Raw genomic sequence first — 21,122 nt, forward strand, 5'->3', positions numbered from 1 at the left:
TTCAACTCAACACAAAAGGGCGCAATAATGTACAATGTCTGAGAACGCAGCTCAGCACCCATGTCCTCCATTCTTCAGGGTCCACAATACCCAACCTGACTAGTTACCTCTACCTCATTCAGAAACAGGCAAGTACATCTCTGACCTTGCTGCCATAGCAACATTCTCAGGGCGCCTCCTGTTTCCCCCAAAAAGAGCAGACCTAGTGTTTAACACTGAAGATTTGGTACGGTCTTACAATGACCTCAAGTTTGACCCAGTGTATGACGTAAGTTATGGAAAATTCCCTAACATAAACGTATCGTCCCACATCTCCAAAACAGAGAATGCGTAGTGGGAAAATTTCTCGAAGCTAGAAATCTCTAAGAATAAGAGCCAGGTTGCCATTTTGAGATGAGTTTAAACTCTGTTCTTGAAAGGTCCATTTCAAGATCAGCTGCTAAATGTAGACATCTCTTAGCTGTAGACATTTCTCGTCTTAAGAAGAAGAGGAGAAACAGATCAACATCTCCCTCTGTAACCATTTACTCCTTGTTGATTACAGAAACTGACCAGGCTAAAACAATCTTTTACCTCTGCTGGACTCTAATAATGTTGCTCCGGGTAACACATCACAAAAACATCAAACCAGACAAAGCTCAACAGGTGTGTCACCATTTGCATTTATTGGAGAAGGCAGGGAAAGAAAGAAGAAAGAAGCAAAGTACAAAAAGCACAATTGAGCTACATATAGACGCCACGCTACTTTTGTTTGTCGCTGCTTTGTGTGCGTTTGTTAACTAGGTAGCATGTAGCCTGAAGCTCTGCAGTACTATAACAGCTCGCTGGTGGCTAATGGAAGGTGATGGGATGCCTCTCGTTCCCCTAAATTACTGCAATCCTATTCAGAAGTGTTAATAAGTGCTTGGAAGCTGCCCATCTATAGCTGCCACTGGCACAGTGAATAACAACATGATGAGAAAGAAAGGAGGGGCTGTGGCAGACTGGTTTCTATACAAAAAAAAAAGGCCTCATCTTAAAGGAAAAATCACTTTCAGATACTTTCACATGGTTAGATATGGTGGATTTGCGGTGTTCAACACATTCCAGGGGTCTTTTTTTGACAAAGTGTTGTAATTTATGGTTTCAATGTGCCTTTTCTTGACAAAAAAGTTAACCCTAACCCATTCCTTTGATTGCGAGGCACTGAAACCAAACAGAAATAGTGCCCCCAGTCATGTGTGGAACATCTGTATTAAGAGTTGTATTAAGGATTGATTTTTCCTTTGAAAGTCCTTCGTGAAATAAGTGCACTTTCCTGTAAATGCACTTAAGGACGAGCAAAAAATACCGTCGTCATTAGTAAATTCTGTCAGTAGCAAATTTCAGAGCGGTTTATTAACAGGTGCTAGAAGGATAAATGTAGTCCTTTCATATACCTAAACGGTTTGTATTGATGTTTTAGTCCGTCAGTCAGTGATGTGACTCATCAGCTCTCTCTTGTAAGACCCGAAAGAAGAAACCACAGTAAAGAGACGGATAGAAACGTGTAAAACATAAATTAATCCACTAACAGTAAAGACATCACTTTAAAAAAAGAAAAGAAAAAAAAAGAAATTAGAAATCAAAACATGCAACCTTATGAACTTCAAAGGCAACAATTTCTACTACAAGAGGGAAGCCATAGTCACAAATATTCAGCCTTGTGAAAGAAACAATGAAACTATAACGCTAAAGCTAGAAAACTAACAATAATTGATTCAATCTGACACTGTTGGCCACACACCTCCAATTTCACAGCCAACTGCTGTCTAAGCTTATGCACAATGTTTGAAAGGATCGTGTGAGAAGTACAATACAATAATAAATGAGAAGATTGTTAATTTTGTGGTAAATATGAAGGGACAGGCAGCAGCTTGTTAGCCTAGCTTAGCATAAAAACTGGAAAGGGACAAAAAGCCTAGCAGCACTTCTAAAACTCGCAATTTAACACGTTGAATCTTGTTTGATTAATTTGTACAAAACTTAACATTTCCCTCCATTTCCAGTCTTTGTGCTAAACTAAGCGGATTCTATCTGTAGCTTCATAATTACTGTACAGACGTGAGAATGGTATCGATCTTCTCATCTAATGCTCGCCAAGAAAGCAAATAAGCTTATTTTCCGAAAATGTCCAACAAGTGCTTTGAGAAATATGCTTACAAAATCAACATGTTGATCAAAAACTATAAATATGGAGATTGTCATAAAAAATAAATCAACCACAGTGGACTATGAAGAACAAAATATAATGCTGCTGACCACGTTTAGGGTGGTGCAACAAACGATTGTGCTTATATTGTCCTAACTGCTTGGAGCCGCTGTTATATTGGTAACAAGGAGTGACAATGTGTTAAACTCACATGTTTTGACTCAATCACGTCGCTTTTGATAACAGGAGATAAACTTCTGAAATGTAAATAACTTCTGTTGGTGGTATTTGTGTGAGTGTGAGTGTGAGTGTGAGTGTGAGTGTGAGTGTGAGTGTGAGTGTGTGTGTGTGTGGGGGGGGGGGGGGGGGGGGGGGGGGGGGGGGCGTGTGTGTGCCTCAGATTCTCCCTCCGGTACCTTTAGAGAGCTTCCACACATTCAAATCTACATACAATTTTCAGATAAATATTTATATTCACATGGAAGCCAGTCCTATAAAGTAGAAATTCCTATACCTTTTCCTATGTCTTTTTACGTTCCTACACAGTAAACATGTTTTTTTTTTTAAAAGAATATAAATAGTGTATTTTAGAAAATTCTAGTAAAAAAAAACAACAAAAAATGCTTTGCACATCTACAAATTTTCACATATCAACACACACGGGATAAAAAGGGAAACAAAGAAGCTTAAAATGGGCATTTCTAGCTTTTTTTTTATACAGTGGTAAAACCTTAGAGGTAGAAAAGGTATAAAATTTCATTGAGAACTTTAACAAAAATAACAGACAGAACAACATGTTTGTAGGCTCCCCTTCTCACGTAGACATGAAGTAACACAGCCTTCTTTAAAATACAAGCTAAAAAAAAACAAACATAGCAGATTCCAAACATGGCCAATGGCAGCTATAGTTTCCTGGCTAACTGACCGACTAGTGAGAGATGATTTAAATACTGGTGATGTGTGTATTTGTTGCATGAGAGAAAAGCTGATGAACTGATTTGCTCCGGGTTCAAACAGCCACAGTCAGTGTTCATCAAACAATAATCTTTTCAGCTGTTGAATTCTTGAAATCATACAGTAAACAAACCAAATAACGTCACGTGATGCTTTTCACAGGTCCAGACCAGGTCACATCAGGGAGTCAGGAATTTAAAGGTGCATTTCGTCGAATTTAGTGGCATTTATTGGAACGTACTTAGCAGAAATGGTATATAATATATTATATTTATAGCTAGATTTTAATGTGTGTTAATCACTAAAATATAAGAATCATTATTATCATTACCTTAGAATGAGCCCTTTATACAGTATCCCAGAATGGACAAACCAAACATTGGCTCTAGAGAGGGCCTTTTGCGTTTTTTGTGACTTTCGCTGTCATTGTCATTGTGGTGGCGTATAGGAATGGTTGCAATTTGCAACCTCACCACTTGATGGCACTAAATTCTACACACTTCACCTTCAACTGAGCGTTAGCGTTCAGCTCATTTTGCAAGCTACAGCTCAGTGAAGTGAAACTCCTCTTCGACATTCTTTAAGGGTCATTTATATAACTAACATTAAAAAAGAAATGTTTGTACACTTGGGTCTGTGCATCATACCTGAGACCATCTTCACTCTTCATACCTTTTAAATGTCTGCAGTTTCCAGATACCACTAATCTAACAATATGTGAAATGACAACATGAGAGCAAATTTCACATTTAAGCGAATGAGTTCTTACAGTTACTAGTTGGGCGTTAATATTATATTCATGGGTATTACTGTATCTTTTCAATTCTCAAATTCAAAATTCTCAGTCTGTGTAGGAACTCTGACTTTTGTCATGTGACCAGGGTGCTTAATCGAGGTCAGGGGTCCTATTCTTAGAAAGTTTATGCATTTTGGAGCCAGAGCCATGTCCTGTATAATTACAGCCAGCTGGTCAGTGTCTGCCAAAATCAGTTCTGAGAGTCAACGTGATGCCAACCTGCATTGTGTTGACTGTCTGGAGAAGTGAATGAAAAGGCAGCGCAGGTTCAATACCGGCTGTCGCAGATTGGATTAGCGAGCGCGACTGGTGATCTGTACTAATGAAGTGCGCTAACAATGCACAATTGGTTTCAGGTCGAAGAGATATTGTCTGTGATCCTACTTAGTTTGACATCACTGGCTGCTGTGAGTATCATTTCATCTTCGTTGGACTTCATGAAAGAACATGAGCCTGAAAATGAAAATCTCAACGTGACTGATGATAATCGGCTTGTCTGGATTGTAAACCTCGTTATTCCAAGGCAGTAGTGCATGTGTTCTCATGTGCACCCGTCATCTGAACTGATGTTTAAACAGAAGTTAAAGAACAGTAGTGCTGAGACAAGAGGAAATCTAGTTTTCTACTCTCTTTTTTCTCTTTCTGTTCTCAGTGACAGGAAAACAGCAGAGAAACACAACATGGAAAAGGGAGAAGAATCCAAAAAGTTCATGTAATATATTACTGTAATTTAAGAGTTATAGCCAGTGTCGTAAAAAGATAAATATAAAATATGTCTTCAAAAAGATTGCTTATTGTCTCAACTATATCTAAATAACTATTTTCTTACCATTAACTTTAAAATATCTGTAGCCACAATAAAGCTTTTTCCACCTGTTTCTGAGCATTATCTTGGATTCATAGCTGCTTTTCATAGGTCCTGGTCTTAAATATGTTATAATTTTAAGTATTTCAGTATGAAGCCTTCCTAATCCCTTGATGGCAACTCAGACTGCAGCTTGCTCAAATTTCCCACAAACGTAGGTCTAGATTCACGTAGATTTTCTCAGACAGTGACTGATGAACCCGGAGTATCAACTGATTCTGTGAGTAGCTGCTGAAAGCGTTTCTTATGACAGTGTGTTTGTGTGTGTGTGTGAGAGGGTTTAAGCTCAGGATCTGTGTACATGCCAGTGTGCAGAGGAGGATCTGTCTGTGTGTGTTTTGTGTGTGAACGGAATCTCCTTTACGTCCCTTTAGGCGGTGTCCATTTTAAGGCTGTGGGGTCGATGTTCTTGCTGTTGCCACGTTTGGTCTCCTTGGCTTTCCAGTCGTCGATAAGGTCCTACAGGAAGAAAAAACGCACCTTACTTGGCTTCACTAGAGAAGAATTATCTACTAAAATGGAATGAGCAGCATAAAGGAAAGTGAAATCCTTTGTTTCCTACCTGTCTCTTTAAAACCAGGTGCTTTCCCTTCCAGTATTTGAGCATCTGGAGGGACTGCAGTGTGCTGACAATATCTACCGGGTTCACCGCTGTCTCCTGACTGATCTCTGTGAATAGGAGAGTGGGATGAGATCAGCATAGACCTGTCACAATAATTACGTTATCGACTTATCGTACAGTAACATAATTATCAACATCATCTTGTCTATATATGGACTTATCGTATGATACATGGACATGACCTTAACCATTTGTTTTTACCTCAATATTGCCACACTTCACATTAGCAGCTAAGAGGCTATTCATGTCACATTGGCTAAGAAAGTAGTGTCCTCCATTCTTCACTGTGACATCCTGAGTGGAGACTGCAGAAGTGAGCAGCGTTGCTTATATGGAATCAAAGGTAAATAACTGTCCTGGCCGATAATGGCAGTCTGTGTTTTTACAGAAACTTAGCACCCACTCTCCAATCCCACCACCCATCCCCCTCACATTATTATACTATTATATTATCATTATATCAGTGGTCTTCAAATCTTCAAATGACAATAATATCGTTTATCGCGATTATTTCTGAGACAATATATCGTAAAAAAAAAAAAAAAAAAGTTATCGTGACAAGCCTAGGTGGTGCAATGTGTCAATATGTTTCTTTCCATAGATATATACATTTAAATACCACAATGAGCATCACAAGTCATTGTATCCATGCATATTGGTCTGAGGTAGTCACACCATTGAATGCACACAAGTGTATTGACAATAATATTGTTTATCGCGATTATTTCTGGGACAATATATCGGCCAACAAAAGTAGTTATCGTGATGCTGCTATCTTGACCAGTCTGTTGATGCACCACTTTGGTGTAAGCTCAAGAATGTTCATGTGTTACGTGCTTCATGCAAAAACAATGTATTGAGCTATTTTCTGAGGTCAACATGAATGAATGGCTGAATTGCTGCATTCAGTCATTTTAGGATAGTGAAGATTCCAACCTGCATTATGTCTCTGAGAACTTAATTATTCACAGTAACATCAAACAATTAAAAAAAGTCTGAAATTACAAAAAGAAAAGCCAAACTACTGCATCATGGTTGTTCTTGTGCCGCTCGATCAAACTGAAACCCACTGTTAACAAAGAAAGGGCTCTTTTATGAAATGTGCAATCACGCCAGTATAGTCACAGCTAATCAAAACACTTTGGAATAATAACAAAACCCTCTTTGTATGACATCATGTGTTTGCTGACCTCTAACAGCACATTTCATTACATTTTGAATGCGTACTAGGATGATTGAGAAGTCATTTGTATTACTCTCTGCAAGTCGAAAACATCTCATTAAACTCTAAATAATGTGCAGACATTTTAAAAAGAGAGAGAGAAAAAAAACTTAAAAGAAAAGGAGAGAAAGCAGCTTGGACTTGAGGGAACAGTGTGTTATTACAGAGCCATTCTCTGTTTTGTCTCATTGTCAAGTTTGCTGTCTAACACTGATGATGATGATCTGTTATTTGATGCTTTCGCTTTGGGAAAAAAAAGAAGAGGACTTCTTTATCCCATGAGGACAAAAAGATTGAATTGGAGTGAGTCTGAGTTATTTGTGAAGAGTTGTAAAACAAGCACCAAAACTGAGGTATGTCTAAGCCGTGCTGGAGACTATTAGTCATGTTTTTTTTTATTCATCAAAGTAAGAAGAGGGTTTTTTCTTCTCAGGCAGAACAAAACAGATGTACTAAGCAGGATGTTCCCTCACTCTATTTATTTATTTTTTTGGAAGACTCTGCAACTGAAGTCTCGCGTGCATCCACCTTCATTTGTCACCTGAACACTGACTCGGTGTGGCCTCGTTGCTCTCTGATTCACGCACACACATGAACGCATGCGTGCACACGTTAACACACAAACGCTCTCAGAGAAAATGTCTGGTCCTGTCTCTTCTCTCAAGCATTTTTTTTTTTGGAAAAAGTGCGTGACCCAGTTCTGACCTTTTATGGAGATCTCCTTCCCCTGAAAGTTGTTCAGGTAGCGCAGCAGCACCTCCTTCCAGTAACTACGGTAACTGATAAGGCCCAGGTCAGACAGGGGCCGCTCAGGTGAGCCCACCTTCTCCTCCACCTTCGACAAAAGGTAACCTGAAAGGAAAAGATCAAATCGAGCTTTATAATGTTACCCCGCTTAAAAAATGAGACACAAACTCACACACAGGATATCTGTACTCACTGAAGTCTATAAGCATCTTGCCGTAGCCCTGCCTCATGTACTGCGGCATGGTGAGGATGCAGGACACGTTGTAGTTCAGGAAAGAGTTCTTCTCCTGCAAAACGACAATAAATACATAAATATGAAGGTCTGACATTTACTTTATCAGTGCTAACATCTTGTCATCTTTTTACATTACTGATAGTTAGAGCTGATATTCACACTTTATTCTAAGTCCTTTTAGCTTTGTAACTTCATCTATAGTCGCCTCTCTCTAAAAAGACGTTTCATGGGTTCCTACACTTTTTTGGCTTGTGAGCTACTTTTAATTTTGACCAGCTATAAATTATGTACCAACCAAAAAAAAAAGGAAATCCCAGATTGCGAGGGGGCTAAATAACAACAGCTTTAATAGCATAGCTGCCATTTAAGCATTAGGCATTACTATAATAATATATAATAATGCCCACTCGGGGTTCTTTACAGAAAATAAATGTTGCACTAATGTCTTAGCAGGTCAAACAGTCAGCTTAGTTACCAGAGCGGAATCACAAAGGAGTCATATAAGCAGTCTCAAAGCTCTATTTCACTCTTTTTATGGACGTAAAATAGTTTCTAGTTCCAGCAGGTGTGTAGCGTTTGCTGTTTGTAGCTCTCTCTTTCTCCTCGACCGTTCATTCCCTTCCCTTTGCTCACTAGACTGGACTGTTTCTTTTCAATTTACGCAATATACCAGCATAGGCTTTGCGATCGAATGGTGGACGGCAATTGACGTACTGGGCAACCCTGCTCTAGACTCTATACAATCTAAAACTAGCAAATCAATTTTGTGGCCGATTTACTCTCAAATCTACATCTAAAAAAATAAAAATAAAAATCTATCGTTTGATTGGATGACCTTGGAGAAGTAGCCGACTAGATGGCAGCCCGTGTTGTCTGCTTCGGTCATGACGTAGAAGAGGAAAGGTTCGACGTCGTAATACAAAGTCTTGTGGTCCAGGAAGAGTTTCGCCAGCAGACACAAGTTCTGACAGTAAATCTGTGAGAAAAAACATCACGGATATTATTTTTTATATAATTGAATTGAATTGAATTGAATTGAGTACTTTATTAATCCCTTGGAGGGGAAATTAAATGTCACGTTCTCACAAGACAGCCAACATACATCATGGAAACATGCAGACTATATATGAACCCAATTTGTGGACCGAGATCTTGAGACATGAGGTCAAACATCAGACTAATGAAGTGCTGCAACAAAACCTACCAGGTTTGTTGACCCTCTGTTTCCTGGACCTTCTGAGTGAAGGTCAGGAAGAGTTGTCTCACCTTGTTCTTTTTTCCGTCCACCTCAAACACAGAGATGTTCCCCTTCCTGTAGATCTCGTCACCTGGAGGATGCTTCCACACACACTTGGCCTTAATGCAATAGAGATAAACAAGAGGAGAGCACAGCAGAGGTTTGTCTGTGTTAGTCAAATCACACGTAACAGTCTTTCTGGACCAAGTCTTATTCTACTAATTCTCTTTTCAATACATCTATTTTTATTGCCAGTTCAGCAGAGGAACCAGTCTGGTAGAATAAAAAAGAAAAAGAAAAAAAACTCTCTTCTGAGACTATCTCACTTCTCTCACTGATAAATAGAAGCTTTAGGAACCGTATTACAGAGGCGAAGATATACAGTCTATCAAAATAGAGTCTGAAAGGTCTAGGAATAAAATAATGAATGGCCTCAGGTGTTGAGATAGTGAGGTTAGAGTTAGACGTCTTTATGCCACAGTCCATTTCCACTTTGATGCTTTGACATCACTGAGAGGTTTTGTCATGATCAGAGCCATTTAAGCACCTGTGTCACATACCGAACCCTAACCATCCCCGATACAATGAGTATGTTATGGTGTTTAGTGTTTTTTCTTTCATTAAAATACCAATATATTGAATCATAGTTTTTAATGGGACTATAAAACATGAATAACACCACAGCTCCCAGTAGTTTATTCTCCCACTAATAAGACTGAGGCTGAGACTGAGATTGTTTATTGTAAATAGTATTTAAAGATTGTTTATTATATAAAGTATTTATAGATTGTTTTTTGTATATTTTATTTTAAATCACTTATTACAAGAATACTATTGTCTCAATTTTGAATTTCCCCCCAAGGGGATCAATAAAGTTTCCCCTTACCCTTAAAGATTAAGTGCTACAAGGCTGTGTGTGGTTTTTCAGAGACATGAAGGTGAGCTGTGAGTCCAATAAATACCAAAAACAGTCAATCTGGAGGTCTGACAACACCAAATGACACTTACTGTAATGTACTGTAATGAGTCATGAAATGTGTGAAGCTAAATAAACTGGTGAAATTATAGAAGGGAAATAACGGTTCAGCAGTTTATTGTATTGTATTAACCCCCTTTTATATTAGTCTACTATTGGACAGGTTGATTTAATAGCTGTATTAAAAGTACAGTTATTCTAGCTAATAGACCTGCATTAAATGTTTGCATAATAATAATTATTAGTATGGAAAGGACTTTTTTGTCCCTCCAAAGATTGACAAAGCTGTCTTACCATGTGCCTGCGCAGAATAGTCTGGCTCTTCATATATTTAAGGCAAAACTCGCACATGTATAGCCTCCCCAGGCGGGCGTATTCCTCCGGGTATGGAGAGTGGTACCAGGTGTCCAGCTCGTAGCGTCCAAACACGATGGTCTTTATCATGTTGCTGCCCTCCGACACCTGACCGGACAGACGGAGCTTCTCCTGTACAGGCCAGGACAGGACAAGAGGGGAAGATGGGGGAGAGAGTGGAAAGAAAGACAAGAGGAGAGGGCAGGTGAACAGGCAGAGGGGAGAGAGAGGAGGAGGAGGAGGAAGAGAGGATATAAAAAGGAAAAGATCTCAATTAGTACAGGAAGAGGATCATATAAACCTCAGTGGAGGCCACCAGTCACAAATTGTAAAACAATAAAAAGATGCAGGCAGAATAAATGTCACTTTAATTAAAAAAAACCAAACATTTTTACCGAAACATAGCATGTGTGTTTAGTTTGGTACTGAAAGTGCTGTTTTGGTATGATAATTGCCAAATAATGAACCCTTGAATGCAAGAGGAAACTTTATGCCCTGCTCGCTAAACCCCGCCCCCAAACATAACCTGTCCAATCAGTGTTTGGCGACTGTAACTAAGCACAGCAGGACTGTGATTTCTCTACATGTTGAAACAGTGTTCAGTGATATCAGTAACGGATTAAACTGTGTGTTTATCTGCTCTAATGTAAGCTGTAAAGCTGATTACTACCTACAACAGTATTGTTGTACAAGACTGACACGTCCACTGTGTGTGCAGCCAAGACATTAAATGTCAGAGTATAAAGTAATATTTGCTGCTTTGTCTGACTCTTTTTCTGATTTGAGGGTGTAAAAATGTTAAATTCCAAGTCCCTTCTATATAGCTTTTATTTTGTGGTGAAATAAAGACACCAATCATAGCTGGAAAAGCTTGAAACTACAAGCCATTTGTAATGAACAGGTTAAAACATATAATACATCATTTTTGTTTAATGTACGCTAGATTAAATGAGTCTCAATGTAACACCAAACACAGAAATAACAGAAAGTGATCGTCCAGACTACCAAGAACATCTCAGACTCCTCCAGTGGCTGCAGAGGAGAGTCTGCAGACTGAAACAGAGAAGAAGAAGAAAGAAGGCAGAAAAGTAGCAAGAAGGAGGTGGGGTAAAAAAAAAAATGTAAAAAAAATAAAGGGAGGGGAGAAAAGAGTAAAGGAGGAGGATGATGATGAGTTTTCTCTCTTACAAGGTCATCCGAAGCACGTGCCTGCGCTTTCCTGAACAGCTCGAGGTCGTAGTCGCTGGTGATGTTCTCCAGCAGCGGCTCCCTGCTCGCCCCGTGGCTCTGACGGTGCTCCTGAAGGAAAGGAAGAAAAAAAGAGACTTGGAAGGTAAAATATAGGAAGCGTGAGGTGGAGAGAAGAACGTACATGGAGGCGTAGATGCGTCTTTTTTTTTTTAAAGAGCTCACCCACTTACCATGTACTTTTCCTTCTGGTCTTTATTTAGACCAGAGTTCCTCTTCCTCCTCAGCTCCGTCACCTTCTCCTTGTAGCGCAGCTGCCGGTCCGACGGGGCCTGAGAGCACAGAGACAAACACTTAAACGCAGAAGATGGTGCACTGATGATGCTTATGTGATCTGTAAGATTCCTTTTTAGCTCATTTGACTTATTAACATTTAGAGGAGTGACAACTGAAGAGCACAAAAATTGGATCACTACTCTTAATTTAAATGTGTGGTGATAACCAGTGTTGGGGGAAGCACGTTACAAAGTACAAAATAACACATTAGAGTACTTGGATTATTTTTGTTGATGTAACAAGTAATCTAAGTACTCAGTTATTTAGTTACATTTTCATTATTATTTTTAACCAACTATTCCTGTAGCTACCTTTTTATTACAAGATAAGAAAATCCACCACAAATCATTCACTTGGTGGAAATATTCACATTATTTTCAATTTGTGGGAGGAAATAAGAGCAAGAACATTACAGCAACATGTAAGTTGTGCCTGTTGACCTGTTACAGTGATGTAGGGATGTGTTTGAAAAGCCTGTATGTAGTTTTAGATTTACAGATTATGGTCCAGACTTGGCTGTTTGATGATGGTACAGTCATTATATTTAAAAGGAATCACAAAGGGGTTTTCATTTTCGGTAAAAAAGTACTCTGAGTTACTTTTCTCAGAAGGTAACGTTGTAATGTTACTAGTTACTTTTTAATGGCAGTAATTTTGTAATGTAATTAGTTACTTTTAAAAGTAATGTTCCCCAACACTGGTGACCAACGCACTGTAAAATAGGAGGAGGAACATCTGTATCACTATCATCTCGTTGCTTTTAGAGCTGCTACACTGAGGAATCACAGACTGTGGAAAAATGCATTAGAGAGTTTAATTGTAGATCATAAATGGCCTCTGTAGTCTGAGTAAGAGACAAATATGATTTCTCCAAAAATTGGAGGTGTGACAGGGATCTTAATATTGACTCTACATGCTTTTAAAGTCGTCAACAGCACTTATAATTACAATCAAATGCTAAAATGCCTCTTGAGGAAAATCAGCTTCCAAAAATGAGTCATTTTAATTTGCCACAGGAGAGAGACGGTGACGTAAAGTGGGAATGTAGTAGCAAAAAGACAGACTTTTAATAATATGAACCTATCCTTTGGGAGTTATGTTGCAGTGTGTGGGAATCCCCCTCCACACACACACACAAACACACACGCACCATCAGTCCATGATAAAGTAAATCAGACAGGTGAAATCCAGGAAGGGTCACAGCCTTCACCTGGATGCTCAGCTCTGTTTATAAAGAGTTAATTTACTTTGTACCCGCACAGAAAGACAGTGTATATATATTTGTGTGTGTGTGTGTATCTGTCTGTTTCAGGTGTGAACATGTATGATGTTTGTGTGATGCACTTTGCGCATGCTGTTTACATCTGTGTGTGTTACCTGGTTTCTCGTGGAGTGTCTGTTCTCGTCCTGGCGGTGCGACAGCGTCCTTTCCTCGGTCTGTTTTTCGCGCGTCGTTGCCTTGCCCTGACAAAACATCAACACCGTCTACCACTGACAACTCACAGCCAGCCAGCCAGCCAGCCAGCCAGCCCCCCTCCCCCCAACCCCCACCCCCACACACCTCCGTCTTCCTGGAGGCTTCACAGCTTGTCAATTTCAATGGAACTCTGTTGGTTTTCTTTCACTTTCATCCACTGGACACTTTGTTCACAGTGTGATGGGTGAGATGTTCCCGCAGTGGAAACACGCTTTGACTGTATAGAATGGCTCAGTTTGTATTGTGAGCATTTACTTAGCACAGTGCACAGCTACTGATTTAATGAGTAATATCAAAAAAGATGGTTTGAAGAACAAATGCAGGAAAGAAAAATGCAACATAATCCTCCTTCAATATGGAGAAGTGTCAGAAAAATATAACAAAATTAAATGAAGGAAAAAAGAGAATCAGGCAACAAATGAAATGGTGATAGTTGCCGCTGGGGAATGTTTCTGTTTCACACTCAGTTGGTAGAGCTGTGTGTGTGTGTGTGTGTGTGTGTGTTAGTACCTTGCATTCATCTGCAGACAGATTGTGGTAGAGAGGACATCCTGATATGGAGAAATGTCTCTCATGCCTCCCTGTTAGATGACCTGAGAAAGAAAGAAAAGAAACAGTGAGAAAGGAAGAAAAAGAAAGAAAGAAAGAATGAGAAAGACAGAAAAGAAAGAAAGAAAGGAAGGAATAAAAAAAACAAAAAGAAAGAAAGACAGAGAAAGAAAAAGAGTGGGAAATAAAGAAAGAAAAAAGACAGAAAAAGAATGAGTGAGAAATAAAAAAGAAGAAAGAATGAAAAAGAAAGAGTGAGAAATAAGAAAGAAGAAATAATGAAAAAGAAGAGTGAGAAAGTGAGAAGAAAGACAATTAAAAAGACAGAAAGAAAGAAGATAGAAAAAGAGAGTGAGAAAGAAAGAAGCAAAAGAAAGAAGAGTGAAAAAAATAAATAAATAAAAAAGAAAATAGAAGAAAAAGAAGAGAAAGAGAGTGTGAAAGAAAGAAGCAAAAGAGTGATAAAAAGAAATATAGAAAAAAGAAAGTAGACAGAAGAAAACGAAAGAAGAAAGAAAGAAAGTGAGAAAGAAAGAAGCAAGACAGAAAGAAAGAAAGTGAGAGAGAAAGAGAGAGAGACAGACAGACGGATGGAGAATGGATGAAGGAGACAGTGAGACAGATAGAGACATGTGATGTAGTAGTAGGTTCTCTCACCCAGTGAGTTGCACCCTGGTGTGGGACACTTCATGTTGAAGTTGTAGCTCTCGTGGAAGCGTCGTCGTTTGGGTCGGTGGGAGAGGTCGTGGGCGGCGGCTTCTTTGAGCGACAGCTCCTTGGCCAATCTCTCGTCCTCTTCTTGGGAAACTACGATATCGTTGCTAGACGACACGAGGTCATTGCTGGGGCTGGAAACCTCGATGTCTGACTCTGAGGAGGGGGCGTTGCCTGTCGGAGTGCGAGGGGGGGTCTCGTCCCGGTCCGCCGCCTGCTTCACCTCTGCTGAGCCGATCGGGACAAAGGAAATGACAAGGGGGAATCACAAGAATGCTGTGTGTAGACTTACATCTCATTCATCAATCGGGTGGTGTGCAGTGAAAAGTGACAGTAAAGCTTTTAAACTGAAAATGACAACTGCTTCACACATGAACTTTATTTTGAAAGCGACTGTGACTTCCTTTCCTGTTCACCTAGAGACAAATAAACTGTGCTCTGTGTGTCTGTGCAACACCTCAGCATAAACAGCACAGGCTCTTTAATAATGTAATATGAAGGCCCAGCACAGTGAGAGGAAGATACATACAGCTGCTGTGGGTTTAACAACAGCAGTGCCGCTTACAGAAAAACACAATTACAAAATTCAGTATCTATTATTAACAAACCTTAATAATCATACATATATTAAACTGCTTTTCATGTAATAACAATAAGTTGCTCTTCTATTCCCACAGGTTTATCTTAAGGGAAATCTCTACAGGCAGCAGTACACCCTCCAGCAGTGGCTGCCAGCACAGAAATCCAATAGTAAAGACGGATGTTACTGCAGCACCGGTGCTCTGAGAGGGGCCGGCTGCTGAATAGATACAATGACATACTGCTACCCTTTTTTCCTTTCTCCTATTTCTCCCCTCTTCTTGAGCTTTTGATTAAATCTGGGTTTTTTTTTGTTTTTTTTTAAACACTGCCAACGCTGAACAGTTTCTTTGTGTTGCACATCAAAAGCGTGCCAACAGTATTGGGAATACCAGTTCAAATATGAAGGCGGACTGACTTGACAGAGATATCCTGCAGACAGAAACAAATGAAGTTTTTTGTTTTAAGAATCATCTTAAATAATGGCTGCGGGGATCTTTAAATATTGTGATCACAGTTGTTGGTCTTGATAAACTGAGACGGACTGATGAAGCTTCCTCAAGCAACACGCCGATTCCTCCACAGGGATAACTCTGCATCATTGCTTCAACGGAAATATGACGTTAGTCTTTCTTTATGATATGATTTAAGCAATGAGGTTGTACGTGATAGAATTTAATAAGCGATCAATCTAAGTGTAGATTATATCTGCTTTAATGGATACAGATCATCACCTCGTACAGTGTCTGAAGTTATATAACAGCTGCAGGTCTGTGTGAGGTGATTCATTCATCCTAGAGAAAAAAACACAAGTCCAGGATGTAGACAGAGATTTGTCTTCTTTATACTCAGGAACACGCTGTGATCACAGGCAGGGCTCAAGATGTACGGCACTACAATGAATGAATGAATGAATGAAACTCCTCCTCCCCCTTCCTCTCCACTTCATCCTCATGTCATTCAATTTCTTTTTTTTCTTCTGTCTTCCCAGCTTCCTTTCCCTCCTCATTAGTCTTTTCTTTTACTCTCCCTTTCATCCTTTCCCTCCATCCTCCCCTAATGTTGCTGCTCTCCTCAGTTTTCTCCCTCTTTTTACTCTTCCTTCATCGGTTCCTCTACTCCCACTCTCCTCCTCCTACAACTAAGAGCCGATGCATGAACATTTAAAGCGCCCCTCATGTAACGTATACATATCATATCTACAACATACAGGAAACACCAGCTTATCAACTTCCCCGCCGCTCTCACCATTAGCTTCGGTGTCTGAGCCCGACGACCTGCTCTGGCGCAGTGGGTATTTTTTTGCCGTGGTGTTTGTCGCCCCCTGCTGGCTGCGTGTCACCCTGCGCCCGGAGGAGAAGACGGATGCTGCCACTGCTGCTGTCGCCGCCGCTGACTCTGCTGCTGAATCCAGGCCTTCGTCAGGACCCGCAGCTGGAGGGGAACTGCTCCGTGCTGAGCTGCAATGATCTAGAAGAAAAGAGGAATTAAAGATTTGCCCTTTTTGAGACCGCTTTCCTCTGCTGCCCTCAGCTATCAGTCACATGTCAAAGCAAGGTTTACATGCACACCATATAACCTCATAAAATGTATCAGCGTCCAGATGATTAAACATCAACACACTTTTACTTATCTACAGTTTTCAAGGGTTTTAAGCATTTAGAAGAATTAAGAACATAACCAAGAGATAACATTTTGATTTGCCGAAATAAAGTGATTAGTCAATTAATGGATTTGTATATTGACAGAGACAAAAATCGAGCAAAAATGCCAAATATTTCAGAGTTTCAGCTTCTATATTGTGAGGATTTGCTGCTGGTCTTTCACCATGTGATAGTTAATGAAAGATCTTCAGCTTTCAGGCTGTTGCTCAGAGCAAAACAAGCTATTTGGTTCTGTTTTCTTGATGAATTAATAAAGCAGACCTACCTGGTTGTCTACATGAAAACTCCTGAGAAAATATACTGGACAGTCACATTAAAAGTTTTCCAAATTCTAGACAGGTTTTTTGTTAAATGAAGCAATTTGTGAATGAGCAACTCCAATCAAACATAGTAAGAAGAGGGTAAAGTTACTTGTTTCCGACAGCCTCAATCGTTAAGAAGAGACTAATCCGTCAGCAGAAAGAAGACTGAACCTCTGAATCCACTTCTATCTGGAGCAAACTAGCCTTTATCCTTTCAAATTAATTTAGACCCTGATCCGTCCGATGGAAATGCAGGACGGGGAGTTCCTCAAAGGGTTTTTAGTACCTGAGGAAAGTTCTTTGTTGTTTTATGTTGTTCCTAAGCCTGTATGAGGACAGGACTCTCAGTCAGAGAAAGCGGAGGAAAACAGTGTCAGTCTTTCTTCCTCTGTTGTAAATCCCCTTTGGCAGCCACATAAAGAGGTCACACAGGGGGTGGGAGTAGAGTTAGTGTGTCTGTGGTGGGGGGAGGTCAGGCTGTCTGAACTCATTCGTGCTTTATGGATGCCCACGTATAATAGCTACTGATGAAATGTTGAAGTGAAAGGGGGGGTTGAATTCTCTCGGTGGTTTCTGAATGAAAATATTTTTCATAATCCAAATGATGCATGTAAATGAAATTACACGGCATGTAGTAATGTGTGGTGTTGTAATAAATGAGTATGGAGAAAAAGTAAGAATTTAAAATGGCCACTTAAGTTCACAACAGGTAAAGCGCAGAGAGCAAAACTGCACTATGATAAATAGGTTTAATTATACCAATTATACCAAGGGAAACATCAAGAAATCAGCTCAAACTTTTTTTAAAGTTTGGTGCAAGATAACAGGTCAAAGAGGTTTTCTAAACTTCTGAAGTACACTGGTGGTGTACTGGTGATGATACAATAAACTGGTCAAACATAATACACTGATAATTACACTGCACTTAATCCTATGATATTTGATAACTTGAATAAATAAAAGGCTCATTCAACCGTACTGCAGGGGTGTCACTTTGATAAACTGTAGCAAATTATGGATCTTATACTTTAACCTCTTCGAGGCCTAATTATATCTTAGTTGAATGTTACACTGAGCAGGTAAACAGGCAGTTCAGCCAAACTTAAAGTGCTCCTTTGATTGCACTTATACAAGCTAAGGAGGAAACAGGCCAATGAAACCTGTGTTTTAATTGGCCGACTACACTATGTGGAGAATATATTACAAAAATAATGATTATTTTATAATGCAGTGAAAGTGAGTTTCAGGAAAAGACCCCAGTTATTACTTCAGTGCAACAAATGTATAGACTGCCGAGCTGTAATTTGTATTTTGAGAGAAGTAAGACACTAACATACTGATACTATAGCTCGTTAACTTTATTCCCTTTTAGCCAATTAAAATCCTTCATATTGGATCATTTCAATCATTTCTCATCCAGAACGTTCTATTTTATGACCTAAGTAAGACACAGTGTCTGTACAATTGGTATATGTGAATGTGTGTGGCCTAATTCCTGTAACAAATGAGCTATGTTTCAACCACCCTCAGTGTTTACCTTGTGAGCTCTGGCTGAGGCGCAGTGACGCGCGAGTCAGGCGCGTGCTGCTGCGCCTGTGCGCGCTCTCGTTGGTTTCGGTGTGCTCGAGGTCGGCGGAGAAATCCGAGTCCTCCGTCCCGTCCGAGCTGCTGCCTGCAGTCCTCTGGAAACGACAACATCACGTTAGTTCGAAATAAATACATGCAAGGGACTTGAGTGAAGATTTTGTGAGTTTTTTTTTTTTTTTTTTTACCAGCGGATAATCCAACAAAGATCCCATATTTGGGGGAGGAGCATCACCCCCTCCACATCTCCTCACGCTGGACTTGTCAATAAATACTCCTAAATAAAAATACACCTAATTGGCATCACTACAAACAAAGCCTGCTGCTTGTGTGAGTCTGTCCGCACCAATTGTCACATAGGTGCACATTTTTTGTCTTTGCTTTGAACGCTGCTGCCAGGAGCGCCTTTAGAAACCTCAGTACAAGAATTAACTGAAATTCATGAAATGCCCCTTAAATGTTCCAATAAGATGTTATGCCATAAAAAGGAGCAACATTTGTCGACATTGCATGCTGCCAAACTGCCTGCCTCACGGAATGAATGAGGGAATTCTTCCTCCACCTCTGTAGCGACCAAAATCGCAGGGTGGGGGTGGGGTTTATGGGGGGCTCAAGCACATAACATGACATTTGCATTTCAGGAATAACATGTTGGGGTGGCCCCTTCCATCCTCTCAAATAGTAACCCAAACGTGATATATATATATATATACAATATATAAGACTAACTCCCATATAAGGTAAAATTATTAATAAAAATTGGACAATTTAGTATGTTTTACCACAATTATATTTATTTATTTTTATTGTTCTACATCAGTTTATAAGTATTACTCCATTATGTTGATTTCCAATGCTCTTTTCCCCTAACTTTAATTTTGGGAATACAGGGTAGAGGGTATGTAAATAACTAAATAAATAATGAAATAAACACGAAAGAGACATGACGAAAATCTATAAAAACAAAGAAAATAAACCAATGAAAGTGACACCATGAATTAAAATGATATTTCAGCTACATACAGATACAAAAGAATACAGTAAATAGAAAAAAAGCATTTAAAAAAATTAAACAATTCAAAACAAATTTGCTGTTTTTGAAACATAATAGGCCTAATGAAACATTGCTATAGCTACTTCTTTTACTTTTACAAATTAACATAAATTACTTTTTAACAGCATTTAAAGACGCTAATACAAATAAATAGAAAGAACAGGACTACTAGCGCACATTAAGCGTATTTGACAAGTACACAACACGAAGCGGAGCACTTCATTTGCATACAGCCAATGAAATTCCAGAGCAGGAGGGGTTTAAACAAGCCCAACCAATGAACGCAAAGCTCGTCCCGATCCTGTCCAATAGCCACGTTGTTTTGGTGCGGACCCTTCGCTCCATCCTCGGACCCAAAGAACAGCCTGTTCCTTTACAACCCGCTAACTTACAGCTGCCGTTAGGGACGACAACAGAGGTCAGCATCTCACTGTCCTACATCCAGCGGGAACAAATCTGACCAATAAGTAGCAAAACGCACATTTCCAATCCTCTCTTACTCGAAACACTCGATAAACAACAACACATTCTTGCAACTCAGCAATTAACATTAGCCAGCGCAGCAACAACACATAAGGACAGCTCAGCTGTGTGGTTCAACCGACATTCACATTCAACGCACATTAAAAAACCACTAACGCCATAATTTGAAACATTTCAGTTGCAGGCGGTCAGTTTTGCCCCCAGAGTTTTATTTTGACCTAACATGAGCTAACATTAGCCATGACGTTATGTTTGTGTGTTAGAGCTGCTCTAACGTCTGTCCACCGTCCGCCTCACCTTACCTTTCTCCGGGGCATGTTAACAGATGTGACGGGGCGCTTCTCTCCGGTTATTTATCCGGACTTTGGGTGCAATTTTTTCCAAAGTAATATATGAATATTATGAGCAACAAATCGCCAGTTTTTTGGCATGAGCCAACTCAGCTAAAAAAGGCGCATCAATTTCTCCGCACTTCCTCCAACGGCTCGGTACGTCGACGAAATCCCTCCGTGGGGAAGACAGTATAACGGTACACCCATTGTGGCCGTAACGTTCAGCTAGATGAAAGGGAGGACGGACTTGTTAGTTCAATCAATTTCTTTAAAAACTTGTCGGCTAATTAAGAGCACCAGCATATATTTGATGGGGTTGAGGTGCTTCTTCATTGTATGGTTAATTTTCAGACGTTCAAAAAGCACACTTCAGTTCGACCGAGCAGAGCAAAGGAGGAGCTGGTGTTACACAGTATGTGGTAACCCATAAGATTGTGTGACCTGCTGTTTATAAGGAAGTACTCGTAACTTTACTTGTGTAAAAGTAACAATGCCACAACGTAGAAATACTTAATTACAAGGAGAACCATGCAATTAAAATGCTACCTTAATTAATAAAATAAAACTGCAGATTTAGTAAAACTTAAATTAGTAGTGCTACAGGTCACAGAATCTGACGGGTCACCAAATACGGTGTAACACGGTAACTATCTCAACCTTTTTTGCATAGTCGTAAACGGTT

The 21,122-nt window shown here is 39.7% G+C and overlaps 1 protein-coding gene across 2 annotated transcripts; it reads right to left on the reverse strand.

Moving 5' to 3' along the window:
• Nucleotides 1-638: 638 nt before the first annotated feature.
• Nucleotides 639-20,704, reverse strand: LOC134000099 (histone acetyltransferase KAT7-like). 2 transcript variants are annotated; one of them, XM_062439412.1, is made up of 15 exons: nucleotides 20,411-20,704; nucleotides 18,525-18,669; nucleotides 16,270-16,491; nucleotides 14,386-14,667; nucleotides 13,690-13,772; nucleotides 13,080-13,166; nucleotides 11,600-11,698; nucleotides 11,367-11,477; nucleotides 10,119-10,310; nucleotides 8,878-8,967; nucleotides 8,447-8,587; nucleotides 7,570-7,663; nucleotides 7,335-7,481; nucleotides 5,348-5,454; nucleotides 639-5,244 (listed from the first exon to the last, which is right to left on the reverse strand). In XM_062439412.1, exons 1-15 carry the CDS (start codon nucleotides 20,423-20,425, stop codon nucleotides 5,146-5,148), a joined length of 1,914 nt encoding a protein of 637 aa, XP_062295396.1. In that variant the 5' UTR covers nucleotides 20,426-20,704; the 3' UTR covers nucleotides 639-5,145. The 2 variants fall into 2 exon arrangements, with proteins under 2 accessions (XP_062295396.1, XP_062295395.1); XM_062439411.1 differs by lacking the exon at nucleotides 20,411-20,704 and adding an exon at nucleotides 18,760-18,849.
• Between the last annotated feature and the right edge of the window lie 418 nt (nucleotides 20,705-21,122).

The sequence above is a fragment of the Scomber scombrus genome, chromosome 18, assembly GCF_963691925.1.
Source record: "Scomber scombrus chromosome 18, fScoSco1.1, whole genome shotgun sequence".
NCBI classification, from domain to species: Eukaryota; Metazoa; Chordata; class Actinopteri; order Scombriformes; family Scombridae; genus Scomber; species Scomber scombrus.

Bases quoted from the DNA above. Each gene is read 5' to 3' on its own strand.
- LOC134000099 (XM_062439411.1), bottom strand. From the start codon at position 18,786: ATGGGATCTTTGTTGGATTATCCGCTG. The intron at 11,478-11,599 runs GTAAGTGGGTGA...CCTTTCCTTCAG, and splicing joins ACCAGAAGGAAAAGTACATG to GAGCACCGTCAGAGCCACGG. The intron at 8,968-10,118 runs GTAAGACAGCTT...TATTGCATTAAG, and splicing joins CTATTCTGCGCAGGCACATG to GCCAAGTGTGTGTGGAAGCA.